At 51.9% G+C, this 20,687-nt stretch overlaps 8 protein-coding genes across 8 annotated transcripts; 1 reads left to right on the top strand and 7 right to left on the bottom strand.

Moving 5' to 3' along the window:
• Positions 1-142: 142 nt before the first annotated feature.
• Positions 143-5,032, top strand: IAQ61_011114 (uncharacterized protein; the record flags this gene model as incomplete). The annotated part of the gene is made up of 13 exons (XM_066099057.1): positions 143-223; positions 283-321; positions 376-400; positions 450-590; positions 647-720; positions 775-884; positions 1,256-1,450; positions 1,503-1,557; positions 1,629-3,281; positions 3,327-3,470; positions 3,518-3,697; positions 3,747-3,836; positions 3,887-5,032. The coding sequence occupies 13 exons, from the start codon at positions 143-145 to the stop codon at positions 5,030-5,032; spliced, it is 3,933 nt and encodes a 1,310-aa protein (XP_065950576.1).
• A 214-nt stretch (positions 5,033-5,246) lies between these two features.
• Positions 5,247-6,188, bottom strand: IAQ61_011113 (uncharacterized protein; the record flags this gene model as incomplete). Its single annotated transcript, XM_003843605.2, has 1 exon — positions 5,247-6,188. One exon carries the CDS (start codon positions 6,186-6,188, stop codon positions 5,247-5,249), a length of 942 nt encoding a protein of 313 aa, XP_003843653.2.
• A 2,095-nt stretch (positions 6,189-8,283) lies between these two features.
• IAQ61_011112 (uncharacterized protein) lies at positions 8,284-9,426 on the bottom strand (the record flags this gene model as incomplete). The annotated part of the gene is made up of 1 exon (XM_003843603.2): positions 8,284-9,426. The coding sequence occupies one exon, from the start codon at positions 9,424-9,426 to the stop codon at positions 8,284-8,286; it is 1,143 nt and encodes a 380-aa protein (XP_003843651.2).
• A 1,073-nt stretch (positions 9,427-10,499) lies between these two features.
• Positions 10,500-12,444, bottom strand: IAQ61_011111 (uncharacterized protein; the record flags this gene model as incomplete). Its single annotated transcript, XM_066099056.1, has 2 exons — positions 10,500-11,289; positions 11,735-12,444. The coding sequence occupies 2 exons, from the start codon at positions 12,442-12,444 to the stop codon at positions 10,500-10,502; spliced, it is 1,500 nt and encodes a 499-aa protein (XP_065950575.1).
• Positions 12,445-12,596: 152 nt separating this feature from the next.
• IAQ61_011110 (uncharacterized protein) lies at positions 12,597-13,322 on the bottom strand (the record flags this gene model as incomplete). The annotated part of the gene is made up of 1 exon (XM_003843599.1): positions 12,597-13,322. The coding sequence occupies one exon, from the start codon at positions 13,320-13,322 to the stop codon at positions 12,597-12,599; it is 726 nt and encodes a 241-aa protein (XP_003843647.1).
• Positions 13,323-13,689: 367 nt separating this feature from the next.
• IAQ61_011109 (uncharacterized protein) lies at positions 13,690-17,741 on the bottom strand. Its single transcript, XM_003843598.2, has 2 exons — positions 14,451-17,741; positions 13,690-14,397 (listed from the first exon to the last, which is right to left on the bottom strand). Exons 1-2 carry the CDS (start codon positions 17,458-17,460, stop codon positions 13,847-13,849), a joined length of 3,561 nt encoding a protein of 1,186 aa, XP_003843646.2. The 5' UTR covers positions 17,461-17,741; the 3' UTR covers positions 13,690-13,846.
• A 773-nt stretch (positions 17,742-18,514) lies between these two features.
• IAQ61_011108 (uncharacterized protein) lies at positions 18,515-19,454 on the bottom strand (the record flags this gene model as incomplete). Its single annotated transcript, XM_066099055.1, has 3 exons — positions 18,515-18,901; positions 18,967-19,347; positions 19,404-19,454. The coding sequence occupies 3 exons, from the start codon at positions 19,452-19,454 to the stop codon at positions 18,515-18,517; spliced, it is 819 nt and encodes a 272-aa protein (XP_065950574.1).
• An 842-nt stretch (positions 19,455-20,296) lies between these two features.
• Positions 20,297-20,584, bottom strand: IAQ61_011107 (uncharacterized protein; the record flags this gene model as incomplete). Its single annotated transcript, XM_003843596.2, has 1 exon — positions 20,297-20,584. The coding sequence occupies one exon, from the start codon at positions 20,582-20,584 to the stop codon at positions 20,297-20,299; it is 288 nt and encodes a 95-aa protein (XP_003843644.2).
• Positions 20,585-20,687: the final 103 nt, after the last annotated feature.

The raw sequence follows: 20,687 nt of genomic DNA, 5'->3' as shown, positions 1-20,687 counted from the left end.
CCTTGATTATGCTCTCACGCGTCTCGATCTGTAAGCTGTGCCCAATGATACCGTCACCCAGGCTCCCCGATGCGTATTGAGGTGCAATCACAAATCCAGAAAACACGACACTACCCCGGATGGTGTGCCACAAATGCTGACTATGCAGCTGAGCGGTTTAGGGAGACACCTCGACATGACAGGCGCCAGTAGAGTGATCTGTCTAAAGGGCAGACTACCTACGGTACGCGCGATTGGGTGCTGGGATGGCCAATAACGCATCCAGGTTGACTTAGGCGGAAGTTGGAACGACGAATACTTAACGTCCGCCAGTTCCCATGTGTCCCGATAGCCTCGAGTACTACTACATGACTCTCAGTCCTCATTCTTGAATAGAACATCTTCATCATGGGTTTTTGGGGTGCGGATTCCGGCTTCCCCTCGAGAGACAGACTAATTCATAATTACAGACAAACACGAGGACAACTACCAGCAGGTGTACGAGAATGACCAGTTCGAGGAAAACAAGGGCAGTCTAGGCCACGAAATCCTTGCTGGAGGGGCCGCCTTTGCTGGCTTCAAGGCTTTCGAGGACCACCAGCGCGCTGAAGGTAGGCTGTGTCGTGCTATTCGAAGGCTCCGTATCATTCACTGACAATGGCTACAGGCAAGCCAGTGTCCCACCAGTTCGCCAAGGAGCTGCTCGCCGGATTTGCGGGCGCCGAAGTCGATAAGCTTGCGGTATGATACGGTAAGCCCTTGGCCTCGTCCGAACCAGGTTCTGACCTTTACAAGGAAACCAAGGGTGAAGACTGGTTCGACAGAGAGAGGACAAAGCGTCAGGCAAGGCAGAACGCCGAGCAGATGTACGACGAGCATTACATCAACAACCAGTCAGCCGACCAGTATGATCCCAACCAGTACGGTCCCCCCCAGCACTTTGAAAGACGCAGATGGTAGTGAAGCCGGCCGCACGCATACCAACACCGTGCAGTAGGGCTGGCTGAAGGCGATGCCAGATGCATCAGATGTTTCGTAGACCAATACAGTGTAATCAAGACGCCGTGCTCTCGTGTACCTACATGAATGATGAATGTCCATCTCAGCCTTGGTGAATGCACGTGGACGCGACATCACGTGCGTGAAACAAGGGGCCTAGAATTATAATTTATGACGTCGGATTGGTCGTCGCCAAGTGGGCCAATCCCTGATCGGCGAACAACTCATCCATCACAACCCGCATCTCATAACGAATAGATTGCTGGAACAAACACAGTCGCAGTCTTGCGCCCTCTCCCGAGCGCGCATCTGGGCGCGGCTTTTCGTTGAACGCGCTGAGCGAGGCCGCATCCTGTGTCTTCTCGCATCCGTGTGTGCGACTGTCCCGTGAAGATAGCCAATACCCGTCCATCTTTTCCCTGCATGGATGGACGTCTCGGGGCGTCTACAGTATCGATATGAAATTCGCCAAGTAAAGACTCGTTCGCAGCCGTCCGTCTCGCACATGTACTGACTGGCAATAGAGAACTAGAACGCGATCTCGTGCCCGAGTGGCGGCTCAAGTATCTAGACTACAAGGTGCGCCGGTTGCTCTCTAGCCCTTCAGTAGTATGTACCTATAGTTACGCATTTGCTGACGGCCTCGTAAGACGGGCAAGAAGAAAGTCAAAGCGATCGGCCGGGCGCTGCGCAATGTAGACTCGACACCGCGCCTTCGCCGCCGCGGCACCAACATCCTGCCTTCCCCCTTCGACATCGCTCCCAAATACTCCTATCTGAACCGCGACCACGCTAGACAGGGAGAGACGGGCAGCACGAGGAACCCCGAGGATCTGAGGACGCTCGCCATCACCAACAGTCGCAACAGTCAACAAGAACAACAACAACAGCAGCAGCAGCAGCCCAGTGACAGCCAACCCGGGCGCTCACCCGAAGAGCAGCCGCTGGCGCATAGACAGGCCACCAGCTATGGCAGTTTCTTTGCGAGCCCGCGCAACCGTGATCGGGCGGCTTCGGATGGAAATAGCAAAGCACCACCATCGTTGAAGCTCCCTGGTGCAGCCCTTGATCCCGAGAATGTCTCTCCACGCGTCGGACCAGCTCCCGCCTCTCCAACCAAGCATACAACAGTTGCATTGCCCCCCGCAGACACAGAGACGGATAATGCCTTTGAGGTGGGCAGGACAAAGTCTCCTAATAAGAAGAAGCATATCTCTCTGCCTGACAGATACAAGACTGTGTTCTCTCCGAAGCGCGTCAATTCGTTGCCAGGACCCATTACTCAGACCAGGTCACGACCTGCACGCCGACGCTTGTTCTCCATGAGTAACAAATCACCTCCTCGGAGCCCGGGCGATGTTCCTCTGGAAGCGTATCGCGATCTCGATTTTCGACAGGCCGAGTTCTTCAATTTTCTCGACGCCGAGTTGGACAAGATAGAAACTTTTTACAAGCAAAAGGAAGATGAAGCTACACAACGTCTCTTCATACTGAGAGACCAGCTTCACATTATGCGAGATCGGCGTATCGACGAGGTCATCCAACGTCAGACTGCCAAGATCAAACAGAAGAGCGGCAAGAAACAGGAGGGCCATCAATTGCTGAAGGATGGACAAGCCAGCTCGGCCGACGAAACAGCTCAGAACCCCAAAGCAGACAATGGTACAATGAAAGAATCGTGGTTAAACCCGATTGATGCTGCACTGGATGCCATCAACGCCGGCAAGTATGGTAAAAGCACAAAGAACATCACACAGCTTGCAACACCTGCCGCATTGCAACCCAAAGATCATCTCGATGATCGACGTGATTTTTCTCGTCGCCCAGAACTACCTGATGTGCCTTACCGAACCGCAAAACGAAAGCTCAAAGTCGCTCTCCAAGAGTATTATCGTGGGCTGGAGCTACTCAAATCGTACGCCTTGTTAAACCGGACGGCTTTTCGCAAGATTAACAAAAAGTACGACAAGACTGTCAACGCCCGTCCTTCGTCGCGTTACATGAATGAGAAGGTCAATAAGGCGTGGTTCGTCAACAGCGAGATCATAGAAGGGCATATTCGAGTGGCCGAGGACCTCTATGCGAGGTACTTCGAGCGTGGAAACCACAAAGTCGCCATTGGAAAGCTGCGCATCAAGGTCGCGCGTGCAGGAGACTATACAGACAATACGTTTCATAACGGCATCTTGCTGACTGCCGGTCTTATCCTTGGAGTTCAGGGCCTCATTCAAGCGACCAGTATTACAGATCTGGACCATCCAGAGAGCAGCACATTGGCAATGAATACTAGCTATCTATTGCAGGTCAGTTGCGCGGAAGATGAGTTGTGGCTGTACTAATCAATGCAGATCTATGCCGGATACTTTCTCATCAACTTCCTTCTCCTTCTCTTCTGCTTGGCGTGCCGCATTTGGCACGATAACAAGATCAATTACGTCTTTATCTTCGAATACGATACTCGTCATTATCTTGACTGGAGACAGCTTGCTGAGGTCAGTACTCCGGCTTCCTGAGAATACTAGATGCTAATAGGCTTCAGTTACCTTGCTGGTGCTTCTTCTTGTTGGGCCTTTTCATGCAAATTAACTTTAATCGGGTCGGAGGAGAGCGGATGTACCTGTACTATCCCGTGATTTTGATTGGAATTGCTGTCTCCATTTTGTGTAATCCGATGAAGATCTATTACTTTCGAACACGCATGTGGCTTCTGTATTCTCTGGTAAGTTTTGCTTTCCCTAACAGCAGGCTGAATGCTAAATAAGTTGCAGTGGCGATTAGTACTCGCTGGTATTTATCCGGTTGAATGGCGAGATTTTTACCTTGGCGACATGTTTTGTTCCTTGACATACAGCATGGGCGTGAGTCTGTCGCACTTTTGATCATGAAACTGCAGCTAACCTCGTATAAGAACATTGCGCTATTCTTCTGCCTCTACGCCCAGGGATGGACTGATCCGCCTCAGTGCAACTCCTCGCACCTACGGGTCTTGGGCTTTTTGACCACACTGCCAGGTATATGGCGTGCACTACAGTGTATGCGCCGTTACTGGGACACTGGCAACAAATTCCCGCATCTGCTCAATTGCGGGAAGTATATGGCCACCATAATGTTTTATGTAAGCTTGAGCATCTATCGTCAGGATCAGAAACCAGCAACAAAGGCCGCTTTCATCACCTTTGCAACGATCAATGGCATTTATACTTCCATTTGGGACATCATGTTTGACTGGTCACTGGGCGATCCACACGCAAAACACCGCTTTCTGCGGAAAGAGTTGGCCTATAAGAAGGTTTGGTGGTACTATGGAGCCATGATTATGGATCCCATCCTTCGCTTCAACTGGGTACTCTACACGATTATACCGCTCCAGCTCCAGCATTCGGCCGTGACATCATTCTGTGTCTCTCTACTTGAAATCTTTAGGCGAGGAGTGTGGTCCCTATTTCGCGTCGAGAACGAACACTGCACAAATGTCGGTCGGTTCCGCGCAAGCAGAGATGCTCCCTTACCATACTACATGTCTACCACTCCCGAACAAACGGGCTACAGTGGCGGAAGCCTCCGAGGCCAGAGAATCAACGGGGAGCAGCCTGACGAAGATCGTCCACGTACACCGGACGTACCGTCTGGCCTCCCTCCTGGCCTACCCCATCCCGCCACAAGTACCGGTGCAGATCTCGAACGCCAAACCTCGTCCACACGCCAACGTTTCGCCCTTCAAGAGGACTTCAAACCGTCTCCATTACAGCGCGCTTTCACCCATGTCGGCGATATTTTCCGCGATGCACATGCCCAGGACTTTGAACGAAAGGTGAAGCCAGAGCTTGGGCACGACCCGCGGGACGACAAAGAGGACGATGACGATTCGGACGATTCGGAGGGTGAGGAGGAGCGAGATGAAGATGAGACGGAGCATCTAGGTGGTACTGCTATTAGTGACAATAGTGAGGAGGAATTTGGCGATGATGAGGAGCAGAGTGTATTGTCTAGAATTAGAGAGGATTTTGAGATTGGGATGAGTGGTCCGAGAGGGGATCGGGCGCATGCTGAGTAGGCGAAAGTATGGTCATGGTCAACGGATGCATTCTCGCTTCTTGGGGTAAACGAGGGACTGCCTATGCCCTGTACTTAAGGTCGAGCAGTTGTATTTGCGCTTCATTCTGTTTGGGGGAAGTTTGCACGTCGAATATTTTAATGTTTACATGACATTCTCATCACAGCACTGCTAGGGTAACACCAAGCGCACCCCGCCGCCCAGGGACTTGCTCTCACTCCATCAGAACACGAACACATTGCACCCAGAACGCATAGACCGCATTCGCCATATCCGCATGCCTCTTTCTCACTTCTTTCAGCTGCCTCATTGTCATCCTCTTCTTGCCCGACTGCGCAAGATCCAACCTCATCTCATAATGCCAACGTGCCACCACCTCAAACACGGCCTGTTTCTGCTCCTGTCTTCCCTCGTAGGAACGTGCACATGTATATCCCACTTGGCCAGCCGTCACCAGGAATTCGGTGGCCATGTAGCGCCAAGCGGCTGGCGCAAATGACTCAAGGTAGCGCATTTGGTCTACCGCGAAAGCCAAGCTCAGCGGTCCTGTGAACATGCCGACTTCTGACGACTCATAGGCTCGTAAATCAGCTGACTGGAGTGGTCTTTCTTTGAAGAAATCGTATCTTGGACTGGATATCCAGCTGATTATGTTTTCATAGTTGAATGGGCCGACAAAGGTCACAGTCGTGGACATGTTGAACTTTTCCTCTGGCACGGACAATTTTGTGCCAAGGGCGCTGATGGTGGTGCGGAGGGGCGTCGGGTTGTAAGAGAGAACTTGCGCTTCGATGCGTAGATCTTTCTTTTCAATGTTTTGAAGTATTTTCGAGGCCATGTAGCCGTTTGTCTCTTGGCGGATGCTGTGGCTGGTGTTGATGAGAGGCGGAGCGCGGAGGAGGCCATGAGCGTTGATGCGGAGAGGATTTGATGTGTAATAGTCTTCCATGTAGTCATTGTAGACTTGATTGCGGAGCTCGGGTGGGAGCATGCAAAATGGGTGGAATGTCGTGAGCGGATATGTTGGGGTTTCTGGCTCGACTGGTGTTGCGTCCACCATGTTGATATCGTCGTTGAAGAGAGCGTCGAGCTCTGATGTGGTGATGTTGGACATTTGGAGCTTGGTGATGATGTATCTAAGGCTTTTTGTGTGCATGTGTGTGTAATGTTTGTACCCGTGTTGGTTTTGGTTTTGGTTTTGGTGTGATTGTGAGTTTGAGTATAAATGTGAATGTGAGTGTGAATGTGAGTGAGAGTGTGAGTGTTGGTGTGTACTTGTCTGTGTCTGTGTGTATATCTTCTTGTTAGAGGGAAGAAGGAACAGAGGGATTTCAATAGAAACTTACAAGAATTTAGATATTAATGAATATGCAGGGCTAAGTGACTCTTTGTAATCAACCATACTTTGGCTCGCTGAATCTTCTGACTCACGACACTAGACTATCTCAAATGACCAAGTTGTATTCATCTCGCAATCTAGCCTCCTCGGCTGCTTCTCAGCCCAACATTTTTGAATCTACTAGGGCTGCTTGCGTATGATGGGACTGAGTCTTTGGCTCTTCTCCGGTACCAGCCTCTTGAACCAAACTTTGACGTTCTTCTTCTACACCATCACTTTTTTCTAGTATGTCCCAGGCTCTTTTGTACCCTTCTTCCACCCTGCATATAGTTCCAGATCTGATCGCTGGCTTCCTCAAACCGTACTGCACCGCTTCCGCTTCCAGAGTTCCATCTCTTCCAATTCTTTAAAACCAATGACTGGGCATAGTACCTCCCATTCACTCCCTCAAGTCCAGCAGCAGGCGGTCGCTATAATTCAGTAAGCCTAATAGATAGAGTGGATAGACTATATAGTAATGCGCGCTACTACCAAACTCACTTTGCTTGTGCACTAAAGCTGGAGCGACATAAGCCCCTATCAATCTCCTTAATGTACGGAATGGGCCTGTGTATAGCTTAAAATCTATGGATATATATATTTCCAATATACAGTCTTGTACCAGCAGAAGATTCATCCCCATGGATGTTGGTTTAGATCCGGTGCCCGGCTTATAATAGTGTATGAGGGAGGCTGGCGCTTGCACGTCTGCATCCATGCGTGACTTGAGGAGTTTATATTTCAGTTGGGGAATGGTTAGGTGTGAGTCAAAGGAGCGCGTGATATGGGACTCTATGTAGCTTGTTGGAAAACGGGTAGTAGCCCTGGCGAAGTTGAGACCTTTTGTGAGTCAGATGGTAGTATTATGCGTGGAGCAGAAACGACATGCTTCTTCCGATAGAACTATCTAGAATTCCTTTCTATTATTTGTGGAACGTGGTCTGATCTAGGTCTGTGCTATATATAACTAATATGATACTATGGGGAGTCTCTTCTCGAGATCTTGTTGTATTGCATGCGATGCCTATTTATAGCAACGAAATCACATGCCGTACCAAGTTTTGGAGATTTCGGTGTGCGTTTGGCAATCTGGCTCTCAATGGTCATCACATCCTGCCGCTAATTTTCGATATGACTGGATCTGTACCAATAAAGCGAGAGTTTGCTGATGTGAGCATGCTCATTGCTAGACAAAGACTGCATGACTAACATTGCTGCTAAACCGATGCGCATCATGTGGTTATTTGGTAACAAGTATGTGCTTGTGTAGTAGGTAGCTACTTTAGTCTACCTATAGATTTCTCTGGTAGTACCGCTTTAGCGTAATTCCATACGAAGATCATCATCCAGTGCTATGTATACGATCTATGATCGCTAGTGTACGCGACAGAAATTTGAGTAGATGCCGGTACTAGTAGTCTACACAGTCGTAGCGGAACGTGCAAGATCCAGAGGATTGTTATCATGCATATTCTACTCGTTCTCTCCAGCATCATGTGTGCCATACCAAGGTTGTCATCAGTCCCTCCCGTCTAGATTAATGCAGCTACAGCTAAGGGTCTTGTACATTCAACCCAGTCTGATGCACAGATTTCATGATTTCATTCCCATGTATGTCAGCATCTATGGGTTCAATTGAGACTTTTACCTAATAAGCAGAAAAACCCCGCATTTGCAGCCACAGGACCAAGACATGATGGTGAACAATCGCCACTCCAGTTTGGATTAAGAAGTCCATCCCGAATCCCTCGAAGCCCTAAATCGTCAAACCTCACGACCAAGATCAATATCAATCCACACAACCCTGCCCCGCCCCACCACCATCGAGTTCAATCCCATAAACCAAAAGTACTCAGCCCTCCTTCCATCCATTTCATACATCCCTCCAATCATCTCTGATACTCTCCCCAAAATCATCCGCATCCATAGCATACGCCTGATACATCTTCTCCTTGCCATTGCCTTTCCCCGTATTCCTACTCTTAACCCTGCTATAAGTCTTCTTCAATGTCGGATGATCGGGCCTCTGCCTGAGTTTGGCCGTCTTTGTGCCTGGGGAGGCCAATGATGTCGAAGTGTACGAAAGTGGGAATATGAATTCTTCGGGGTGAACCTCCGGCTCCACCGTTGCCCTATGGCTGGCGGTGAAGCTCGGGGAGGAGATGGTTACGCGACGGGGATGAGGGGCTGGGCGAGAAGATCGCGAGACGAGGGAGGTTAGAGGTGAGGGTGTTCGGCATCCGGAAGGTTGGGGTACAGGGGAGATGGAGCGGGTGGGTGAGGGTGGATAGCCGCCTGCTTGGTTGTAACAATCAATCGGGCAGTAATCTCCATGGTGATTGGTTCCTGGACGATTCCATGAGGCTACACGTGCGTCTTGCTTTTTCTTTTGATGGGACAACTCGAGCCCGTTGTGGTGAGAGATCGGATCATCGCGACGCTTGGTGCATATTTGTCGCTCACTCTGCGCTGGAGCCCTCTCGTAAGGAAGGGGCTGAACATCGATGTGCAAAGCAGATGGAGGCTTCGAAGTTCGGGATGAAGCTCCCGGAATATTTATGTCTGGAAATGACTGCGGAGGAACGGGAGCAACAAGTTTCCGTCGCCTCAGATCAAAATCAACCCCCTTCTCCCTCAACATCCTCCGTCCGCACGGGGTCTTGCCATAGGGTCCCAAACTAGTTTTCCAGCGTCCAGACCTAACTGGTTCTAATTGCAACACATCTGCATTCAAAAGATCAAGTTCATCGTTTGTGAAATGCATGCTGATATCGAGGAAGTCGCCAAAGGGAGCAAAGTGGATACCGGCGAATTGAATGGGGGTGTCCAAGCAAAGGCCACAGATCTCAGAGGGCCTGGGGTGCTTTGCGTACTCTAACAGGTTGAGATCGAAGACAGATGTGTGGGGGAAAGGAATCGGGAAATGAGCTGGCATGGTTGGCTCGTCCGAGAGAAAGGGTTCATCGAAGACGGGCTGTGGCATAAGAGTGTCGTGGAAGTCAAGAGGCGACCACATGGGCACTTCACTCTCCTCTCTGTCCCTTTGCCTTTTCGCCCGTGAGTCTTCCATCCGCTCTCTCACAGAGGGACCCACTCTTGGTGGCCTAGTCCTGTTCACTTGATTAGGAGCAAGGTTGCAGTGACAACATTCGACCATTCGCCCCCATTCAGCCTCATGTGCCTTGAAGTCCTCATGCCTTCTATACTCTCGTGTGCATGCATCTCCTCTGAGTCCCGCTTTTGGCGAAGCGCTTGATCCGCTCTGCAAAGCATACATTCTTTGGCGACCGGACGATCTGACGAGATCCACAAGGTTCGCCAGGCCCAAGTCGATGGTGATTTCCAACCTGTCAAGGCTGACGAGGTCATTTTCGGATATATGGGTGGGAGTACAAGGGAAAGGCGGTGTCATATTGTATGGGCTGGTAAGATAGTATAAATCACTATCAATGACGGTTTTCTTGCTACTGGAATGAAGTAGGAAGGATGGTGAGTTTAAAACTGGAAGCTCGGGGCCGCTGGCTTTTTGTACTTGGTCCACAGCTCGACATGTTTGCAATCTGTGAGAGATTTGAGACACGTTTGTCTAGTACGTTGGCTGCCAGTTCACAGATGCGGTTCGTGTTTCTGGGATTGGATGCTGGCTGTTGATGAGTGAATTCGCGCATGCTCACTACCAGCCAAAACCTTGACGGTGATTGAAACAGACATGTCACTTGCCACACCCTCGGGTACATGGACGCAAGACCGTCTTTTGAAGAGTTGAATTCAAGATTGTATCTGTGAGGCTGCATGTGCTATCTTGAGAACAGTTTTACATGATGCAGCAAATCCAATAGAAAGTATACGCACTGTCAAACTTGGCATTCCACTCCTCGACGCCGCCTTCATCAAATCGGGCATCAAGAGAAAAGCCCGGGAGGAAATGGAAAAAGAAATCACAATCTTTCGTTGTAGATCGAGATCGAGTCGCAGGCTGTTGATCTTCGTAGGTCATGTACAACGCACTCGACCACGCTTGACACGATTCACCGTTGTCCTTGTCTTGCCCTGGCCAAACCAAATGGGAGATAGACATGGATAGATTCTTCAGCCGCGGTGGAAGACCAAGAAGCCAATGTCAGCGTCCATCATCCACCGACCAGGCTGACACTCCATCTCGATCTGATAATAGCTTCTCAGGTGCCACTCGCCGTTTAGCTCGCGACACCAGAACGGATCGTCATCACGGGCATCGGCGGGGCGTATCTTTCTCGGATCGTATGCGCCACGCAGGGTTGCAACACGACGATTCTCCATTTGAATCTCCTCGCGCGAGAAGCCCTGAGTGGGGTGGCCATTGTGTCCAAAGGCAGGCCGAGTCTCCCTCACCACCTGTGGGGCAGCTTGGAAGGGTTGAGCTTGGGCGTTGGTGACATGGTATGTGGTGGTGGTGGTAGTGTGCGGACCAGGAGGATAGACATGAGCGGTTGTATAGCCGTAGGTGGGCGTCGTGTTGTAGTAGGTCCTCTGATATGGAGTGTAGAAGTTAGCAAGCGGATATGACTGCCCGTAGAGGCCGACGTTGTAGTAACCGCCGTAAGAGGGATATTGGTAGTGTGTGGCGGGGTAGTAGCCGGCACTGTAGGCGTAAGGGTAGTAGGAACGGGCGTTGTATACCGCAGGTTGGTAGACGCCAGCCGCATATCCTAGACCGACGCCTACACCAGCAACAAGGCCAACACCGGCATTGAAGCCACCAGGCATGATGCCGGCGGGGTATGCGCCATTTTGCTGCTGGCCAGCGTAGCTCAGGATACCGCGCTGGCCATAGCGGGGTGTGTAGATGTAGTTGTGGCGGGGCTTGGGGTAGGCCTCCATTGCGGCGGCAAGCGATTTACTGGTTTGACGCGCCACAATGAAGGAAGAGGAGGAGGAGGAGGAGGAGGAGGAGGAGGAGGAGGGGGGGGGAGACAGATGGACGCAAGATGTGTGCGAGCGAAAATGTGGGAGAGAAGGGGGGGGGTTAAGTTGGTGGTTGGAGGGAAGAGGGGTTGGGAGGAGGATGAAAGCGAGGTGAAGGTTTAGAAAGGCTTCGATGGCTCACATGTTGCCAATCAATTGGGCTAGGCAGACGAGAAAGGCGAGCAATCGGCCAACTGTCGGGCGGGCCAATGACAGTGAGTGAGTGAGAGAGAGAGAGAGAGAGAGAGAGAGAGAAGGAGAGAGAAGGAGAGAGACAGGGCAGAGGCGCGCGAGGCAGGTGCGAGGACTGCGAGGGCAGCGACGGCGGGGCATGCAGGAAGGAGCGGAATGGAAACACAAACGGAAACAGAGATGGAAACAGAAGCAAAGAAACAAAGAGCAGAAACAAGAGACTTACCAAGGCGGGTTGAGTTGGCATGATAGCAAGACCACCGGCTGGAACCTGCTGGTAGTAGTAGTTGCTGTTGTTGTTGTTGTCGTTGTTGTTGCTGGCCTGGTAGCCATGGCCGGGCCTCAAGTGATGGGACAACCGTTGAGGAGCGGGGCGGGGGTGGCCAGCTACGACCATCGCCCGTGAGAGTGGCTGCAGTGAGATTCCAGGGGGAACGCCTCGTTGAAAGCCTCCGGGCATGATGCCACTGGGATATTCTCTTCCTCCTCCTCCTCCTCCTCCTCCTCCTCCTGCTCTTCTTCTTCCTGTCTGCTGGTTGTGCATCGTGTTTCGTAGAGCAGGGACCAAGTGGCCAGCGGGCGGGCGATGATAGTATCTGTCGGGGTAGTACAACCCTCCCAAGCCGTGGCGCCGACGCCATGACGTGCGACGATGCGGAAGAACCTGCTGTTCGTAATGGCCATGGTCATTGCGAATCTCGACGCTGGTCCGGTACGTGCTTCTCTCTTCGTCGTCCTCGAAGAAGCACATGATGACCTTGGGCTGAGTTCCGGATCCTCGAGCGAAACAAGGTGGTGGTTTGGGGAACCCGTGCAGGGCCGCAACCCTTGCCCATCGTTGTGCTCGGGTTGAGCCAGCCACGCAGGTGCCAAGACTAGAGAGCCACTCGACAGCCATTTCAGGTTTCGACCTCAAAAGCAAAGTGAAGAACACCCAACTCCCTCGTCACCTTTGGGCAGTCTAAAACGCCCCTCACTCTGGCATTTTTCCCCGGCCAACAGGGGCTCGACTGAGAGGCAAACGGTCTGATCCATACTTGGCTCCCTTTCTCATGTCTTCTTCCCAGTTCCCACCTTTGGCACTGTGCCACCCTCAACAGTCCCCGTGCCTGCTGCCCCACCGCTACCAGATGCTTTGCCTTTCCGCCTAAACAGCCCCCTCAGTCTCCCAAAAACAGGAACAACAGTCCACCTGGCAAACCACGGCGTGGCCCATACACTGAACATGATTCGCGGCACCAGAAACATCTTGGTAATCGCATAGGCCGTCGCAAACTCAACCACCAGCCTCACTCCCCCCTCGCCCATATTCCACGCTCTGTCTACTCTTCTCCATCCACCCTTGCCCTCATTCTCACCCGGGACAGCTTCGTTGTGCTTCTCAACCTCCACCTTGGCCTCGGCAGCTTCCTCGCTCCTGATCCACCCCTTCCGTCTAAAATACCGCCCAAACCTCTCCACTCCCCTGGCCGCCCAAGCACCCTCTGCAACCCACGGGGGAAGCCAGTGCGTATAGTGAAAGTACGCTGCCAGACTGAATAGCGGGATGACGGCGGTGAGTTCGTGCAGGATGAGGAAGGATGTAATGTGGGTGAGAGGCGCATTCGAGAGTGCAGAGGTGTACTTGTGGAGGAATCGTGGAAGCCGGCGGTTCACCCGGGCTAGCCGCGAAGATGCTGTACGAGGGGTGGGCGTGGGCGTCGAGGTCGCGTAGTGTTGCGTGCGCAGGGAAGAGCGTGCTGGGAAGCGGATAAGGGGAGGAAGGCGGCGCAGCATGGTTGTGGCCTTTTTTGTCTTCTCTTATAGACAGATGAGATGAATTGGAGATAGACCGTCTACGATCTGGGGATGAGCAGCGTCCTGGGGTTGGTTTTGCAGTGTCAGGATGCCATGGGGAATCTGAAGTGGTCGTCTGGTCGTGTTGAAGATGACGTCGGTAGTTGTACGCGCTAAGGCCGACCATCCTGGTTCGCTTACGCATGACTGCCGTTGCGCTAGCCAGTGCCGGTAATCCATCGTCTGTCTGTCTCCCCTCTTCCGCCTCTGCGTCCTCAACTCTCTGCGTCCTCAACTGCATTGGATAGAACAAGTCACGGCGCCTTTGATAGAGACCAAGAGCAAGCTTGCATGGCTGCTTCTCTAGACTTGGTCGTAGATTCTATCTTATCGAGCTCACCCATTCTCGCACGCTACCCATTCTACACGCATATAGCACTAAACAAACATTCATCCTATCTTTTCATCAAGTTCCTATTGGAGCACAGAGCATGTCTCTATTCCATGACTGACTACATGACCATTCACAACTTCTCCGCCACCTCGACAAAGTCCTCCAGAGGCCTTACAGGCCGTACGCCAGTACTCAGCTGCATACTCGCCTTCCAGGCATGAACATCTTTAATCAGCACAGGATGCGACGCGTCCACTACGCGCTGCACATCCGCCGTCTCGTCGAGAGCCTTGGGCTCCGCAGGCAGGCCTGATTCTGCCATGCCCATAGCAGCCTTCGCTTCGTCGAGTACCTTGCCTGCAATGTTCTTGTCGAGCTTGAGATCTTCAAACAGGTGTTTGGCAACGGCATCCGCAATGGCATCCGTCGACGAAGCATCCGTCATGTGGGAGTCCAGCTTGGCATCATCATGTGTCATCTTGTGCTCTGTAAGAATAATCTTGAGTGCTTCCACAGCTGCACTCTTCTTCTCATCGAGCGAGGGCTCCTTGGCCTTGGCTTGCGCCTGCAAATGTACCGAAAGCTTTGCACGCTGCGAGGATGATGTGGAAATGTAGCGAGCATAGAAATCGACCATGTCTTGCTTCGTAAGCGCGTCAATAACCTCGGCGTCCGTCTCGGCTGTTCTAGGATTAGCAAGAATAGATAGAGATCCGCCGAGTGTGCTCTCGTACCTTGTCGGAAATCATACGAGTCACTATAGATATGATTCCAGAATCTGTCATCTTCCGAAGACAAATTCTTTAGCTTGGCAAGACGTTTGTTAATAATCGCCTTTTTATGGCTCTCAAAGTCTTCCTCGCTCATCTCGTTGAGCATGCCCTCAAAAGTGTTCAAGAAATTCTCAATGCGACCTTCGAGGTATCGGCAGTCTCTTTCGCTCTGGATGAGGATACGGTAGCCGGACCAGACGTCGTGGAACGACGGGCCTGAGAAGACGACATACCCGAGCTGTTCGATGGTTCGCAGCTGATTGAAGCACGGCTCATCCGTCATTTGTCCAAGCAGCTGCAGTTTGGCGCGGACCGCGTCATCGTAGCGATGTCCCACGTACAAACTGTACTCGATGCAGTGATTGACATTAGCTGGATCCTTGAGCTCCTTTTCGAAAATGAAGTTGCTACCGGATGGTAGGATCAGGTTGCGTCGAATTGGCAGCTGGCTTGCAGGTAGCTTTTTCGGCTTGACGGTTCGTTCCACGAGATCTGTGATTTTCAAGGCTTCCTCCTTGTACAGATTTCCGTGTGCAAGGATTTCAATTTGACATTGCGCCAGGATTTGTGGGAAGAATTGCTGCACATCTCGCGCTGTCACACCCTCAAGCTCTTTGAGCAGCTCAGCGTTCAAGAATGATGTCTCGCTCTTGAACTGCCGCGAATAGGTTCCAACCTGCTGAAAAGGCTGGCCATAGTCCCAGTTCCTCAGCGAGCGCGTCATGCGGTCGTGGACAATCCGGAAGCGATCCTCATGGACTTCAAGGTCGCGAACCTGAAGCAGTACCTTCTCCAGCAAGACATGCAACTTATCATTGTAGCCACTTACCGTGATAGATAGGCCGCTCACGTGGTTGGTAAAGTCGTAGACTAGACCGGAAATATCAGCATCGTATGTGTACTCTACCAAGGCATCGTTGACGAGTTCGCGGTACATTGTGCACAGCAAGACAACGCGTGCAGTGACATTTGTGATTGGTGTTCGGAAGTAAATGTGCACGTTGGCCTTGGGCACCCAAAACTGGTCGTCCTTCTTCCACCAGATGCGGACATTCTCATCATTCCTTATCAGCTTCGGTTCTTTCGCTGGCTGCTCAACCTCCTTCTTCTCCACGTCTAGGCGACTAGGAATGAATTCGTTCTTGTGAGGGAAGTGCAGCTCAGCTGGTCTGTCCTTGCTTTCGAATGCTTCCTGGATTTCGGCGAGGAAATCTTGAGGTATCCTTTCCTGCTTGTACTCTGTACCATACCACCTTTCCTTTTGGTCCCAGCCACCCGGGAACTCTTGGCTGATGATTCTCAAGTTGAAATTATCGGGTCGCAGGTACGACATGGCCTCGCTAATTAGCTTGGCATCAAACTTGCGGATCGTAGCTGGACCGCTGAGGAGTAGGTTTCGAGCGTATGGTTTTTGCATGGTGCCTGCCAGTCCGCTTACGGTACGGCTGGGTGGACTCTTTTGCTTGAAGCGGAAAGCTACCTCGGTGATTCTCATTTGCTCTTGCACTACCCATTCCTGGGGCGGCTGATCCCGGATCATGCCGATGTATTGGAAGATCAACTTTGCAACCTCCTTGTAGTTTTTGAGTCCCTCCTCGGTCAGCTTGACGTTGATACTGAACAGACCCGAACCAGGACACAACGTAGAACCTCCAGCTCCTAGACCGTTTGCCCACCCTTTTGCCTTGATCAGGGCCAGAATGCTGCCAGGGCCTTCGTGACCGATCAAGTGACTCAGATATCTAGAAGGGTGGGATTCGTAGAAGTTTTCCTCGTCACGATAGGCAAATTGAATATCTAGTGATCTCGACTCCAGCACTGGCTTGGCAAAGGTCTGTGTCAGGAGCTCATTTTCGGTGTAGACTGGTATGTCCCAACGGAGGAGCTCTAGATCTTTGTTTGGCACTTTGGCAAAGATTTCTTCGACCCATTCCTCAAGCGTATCTAAGCTTTCACGACCCAACACCACCAGCTTCATCCGGTTGGCTGAGTAGTGTGTCGAGTAGAACTTGATGAATTCGTCGCGAATCTTGACGCCACGTGCAATTGGATCATCATGTAAGGTCTTGTAGCTCCCAGTGGAGAAGTGATTATAGGGATGATTTGGGTTCGCCAAGGCCTTGTTAAGTTGATGTAAGCGCCATGTGTCGTTTTGTAGGTTCTTCTTGTTTTCCGAGTCCACGGCCTTTAGTTCGCGGTCCACCGTGTCTTCGAGGAAGAGTGGACTGATGAAGAACTGGCCAAATCGGTCCAGTCCACCCCACAGCGGTGACTTCTCCTTGGACTCTGGCAGTTGGGTAACTGATGGTGTTGGCGAAGGCGGCTTGCTGTTGGCAGTGGATGGATAGGACAACTCGAAGTAATAGTTGGTGGAAGTGGCGGCGGTGAAGGCATTCGAGTAACCACCGTGACTCGTCAGATATTTGTTGTACGCGTTTTCTTCGGGGTATTTCTCGGTTCCCATGAACAGCAGGTGCTCGACGGCATGCGCAATACCCGGCATGTCAGGCGCATCGCTGAAGCTGCCCACATTGACATCCAATGCCGCGCTGGCCTTGTCTGTCCCGGCCTCGTGTATGAGGAGTACTTCGAGCTGATTCTGGAGAGTGAAGATGCGATATGAGCGGTCATCCAGTTGCGGTCTCTCCAGATCCTCAATCCGCTGTCTCCCTTCGACACTTCTTCCTAGCTGTTCGACCATGATGGGCGAAGGATTTATGGAGGCTGTGATGCTGCGGCGTGCAGTTGCAGTATGTGGCGAGGCAGGTGTAGGCCTGAGCAAGAGCGGAAGGCGTCTGAGGTGAAGCAATGGGTGACCTGAGGCGGACGTGGCGGATGATGAGAAACGTCGCAGGACTGTCGTGTAGCCGGCTTTGTGCCGTGCAATTCCGGGATTGGAAGTGAGTGTTCGGTGATGTGAGACGAGTGACAATTTCCCCAGATACAATCGCGCGCGTTGGACAGGAAGCATCCAACGAGACCTCTGCCAGTGCAGATTCGGTCAGCAGCGGGTGGGCGGGCTTGCTGAAGGGGGTGGGGAGGGGGGGAGGGGAGTTTCACTGCCACAGCCAATTCAAGGAGCCGTCTAACCTGTCCACTCAGTCCTACCTAGCAGACACGCCGTGGCCGTGACCGTGGCCGTGACCGTGACAAACAGATGGCGGTGAGACAGGAACAGGGCTCAGGGCTGGTAAGGTTGGCTAGATATGTAAAGTGATCCGACATGGCTTACTTGACTTGCTTGGAAAGAAAGAAAGCTCCCTAGCTTCCAAAACAATCCGCCAACCCGCTGGTTCGGGACCGATTGGCGTCCAGCGATCCCCTCCGGGGGCCCCTCCAGTCCCCTTGTCGCCATCACGGTGCGCAACCAAAAAAAACCAACAACAACAACAACAACAACAACAACAATCGAAATGACTGCACAAGACCACTGTAAGTAAAAAGTCGGCTGTTCAATGTAACCATGTACAGGATGGAAAGCAAGGATGCACGTCTGACCCAGATTCATATGGGAAAGGGTAGGTAGGTAGGTAGGTAGTACAACAACAGAATCCATGACAGTCCTCTCCAACAGACAATACGGACATCATCAGCTGCAGCCTGTGTGTGTGTGTCTGTGTATGTATGTGTACATACTGTATACCTACCTAGCCTCGTGCTTCCTGCGCCTCCATGTACCTATCAGTGCTGATTGTCTCACATCCACGTGCCCCGGTTGACACCAGCGCGGTAGTGGTAGACATCTCTGATGTACCACCTCGAACCTCGAACGCGGTTGAAGGGTGACGCAGCATGGGATGCATGGCAAAACCTACATGGCTCGTGCAATCCATAAACGGCAGCCCTCGCTTGCCAAGTCAACCCAAGACAGGGCGACAACATACACATCGAAGACAGTCTGAAGAGGACTCGCAATCTAGGCGGGCCAGAGTCAAGACCAGCTATCGTGGCCAGCAGTGGTGATAGAGCGCGTGTAGAAAGCGCACACGCATGGGGTCGCAGAGGGGGCGCATAGAGTCATCACATCACCTCCTGCCTTTGCCCCTACCTCTCCCTGCAGATCCTCGTGGTCCAGCTTTCTTCGGACAGCTGGTCGCCATGTGTCCCAGCTTTCCACATTGATAACACTCCACTTGGCTCATGCCACGGCCAGCCGGCCTGCTACCACCTGTTCCGCCAGACAAGGATGTAAGATTGCCCAAGTACATATCCTCATCAATTGGTTGAGGCGGTGCTCGCGCCGCATCACTGCCCATACTCGCTCGTGATTTTCGGGACTCACGTCGCTCGGCAGCCACTTCGCGCTTCGTCTCTCGTATCAGCTCTGCAGTGGGGTCGTCCGAGTCGATATCCTCGCCTGAAGAACTTATCTCGCCTTCTGAGTTTTCCGCCTTCTGAAAGGGTACAGATGCCTGGGGATCTGGTTAGAAGATGTAAGGGTAGCGGGAACGGGTCGCCAATGGCTTGAACCACTTGCTTTTTCTTTCTTCTTGATACCTCCACCAAACTGCATCCTAGCAGGCCTGACTTGGTCTTCTTCCTCGTCAGAGTCATTCTCTGCGTCAATCTCCGCAAATCCAGCTGTCCTGACCTTCATCGACTCTTGCCGTCTGCCATGGAGTCCGTCTTGGAAGCTCAGTACCCATTTAGTCTCGCCTGAATATTGCGCCGCCTTGTCGGAAGCCTCTTGTCGCTTTCTTTCTTCCTCGGCCAATGCAGTTTGCAGGATCTCGTGGTCATGGGAATTCGGCCTACTGGACGCAGAACCACCGTTTGAAAGACGAACCTTCTTGGACGGGGGACCATTCGGCGTAGAGGGCGACGGAGGGGTAGACTTTGCTGCAGACCGCTGCATAAACTATTCAGGCTTGTCAGTCTTCCATGGCGCAACGCGGTATAGGAGCGCTCGCATACCTTCATCGTCATCAGCCGGCTAGACATCGTCTTTGGTGTGCTTGCCGACATATTGGCGTGTTAGTATGCAGGATGTGTGTTTAATGGTCGCAGAATTACAAGTCGCTTTTGCCTGTCGCGTAGATGCGCTATCCGAGTAACATCGAACTTTGGGAGGGTCGCAAACATTCGGCGTGCTAGTCAGGCGCTAGCGGTTTATCGATAAGCCGAGGACGACAGGGGCGAAGGGTCTCTTTTTCATCCTTCATCCTCACAACGACTCCAGCCTTCTCACTTTCGCTTGATTTCCACGATGCCGCATCTTATCCTGCCTCCATTGTCGATTGTTCGCCAATGCTCGTTCTACAAGTGTGGTTGATATTCGGCTACATCATGGGAGAGTGGTCTCAAATTTCGGCAACAGCAATAAATCCATCACATACGTACAGCATGGGAAATCGTTGGAGAACCAATGCTTTTATTCCAATGCTACTACTTCTCCGCACCTCTGGTGGATCGGTGGTTGTGAGGCGGCCACATCTTTACGCAAACGCAAGCTATCGTGGACGCCCTAGCGTCGCGCCACCACCTAGGTAGCTGTGCAGCAGGGAACTCGAGATATCTGGAATTCCAAATTCCATCTTCACTTGGCGTAATTCACCTGTCTCGAACTTCAAACCGTCCATGATATCAGATCGTGCGCAGACGAGAGAGGCTTCAGCTACCTGCACTCATTTGGTGCTCTTTCCTTGCCGCCCTTCACCTCCACTTGACAGGCAACAGTCAGCTAGGGAATACGTGCGCTATGCTGATCGGATTCATGGTGCCGACGGTTTAGATCAAGCCTACAGCCGCATGCTGTTGCGTTATGTCGCTTTTCGATTTGCAAATTTGAGAATTGGCTGTGGCCGTCATTATCCGGATCCCTGTCGCTTGGTGGCCATTGCTTTCGAGAACAAGGCCAGCTTGAGCAGTCGATAGGCCTCGACAGTGGCCTCGGGTGTCTTGGATTCAGATTGGCATTGCTGGTGTGCACCGGAACTTCGCTCTGGTAGTGTTGAGGTCCAGGAAGAAATTGTGCTTGCTCGGCCAGGGGTCAGAAATGGATGTGGTGAAGTGAAAGAAGTAAAAGTAGCCATTTGATCCGAAGAGGATGTAGACGAGCTTTGAGAAGTTGTCGAAGATGAAGATCGAATAGACATGTCGAGGGATGCAAAGCCAGGGAGATGCAGTGAGATATAGTCCAAGCTGATCAATTTGTCACCGACGGATGAGTATATAAGTATCTACGAGTCTTTGATTCGT

This window comes from Plenodomus lingam (assembly GCF_022343315.1).
Source record: "Plenodomus lingam strain CAN1 chromosome Unknown scaffold_20, whole genome shotgun sequence".
In the NCBI taxonomy this organism is placed as follows: Eukaryota; Fungi; Ascomycota; class Dothideomycetes; order Pleosporales; family Leptosphaeriaceae; genus Plenodomus; species Plenodomus lingam.
The sequence above is the reverse complement of the archived record's forward strand: the minus strand, read 5'-3'. Positions and strand labels throughout refer to the sequence as shown.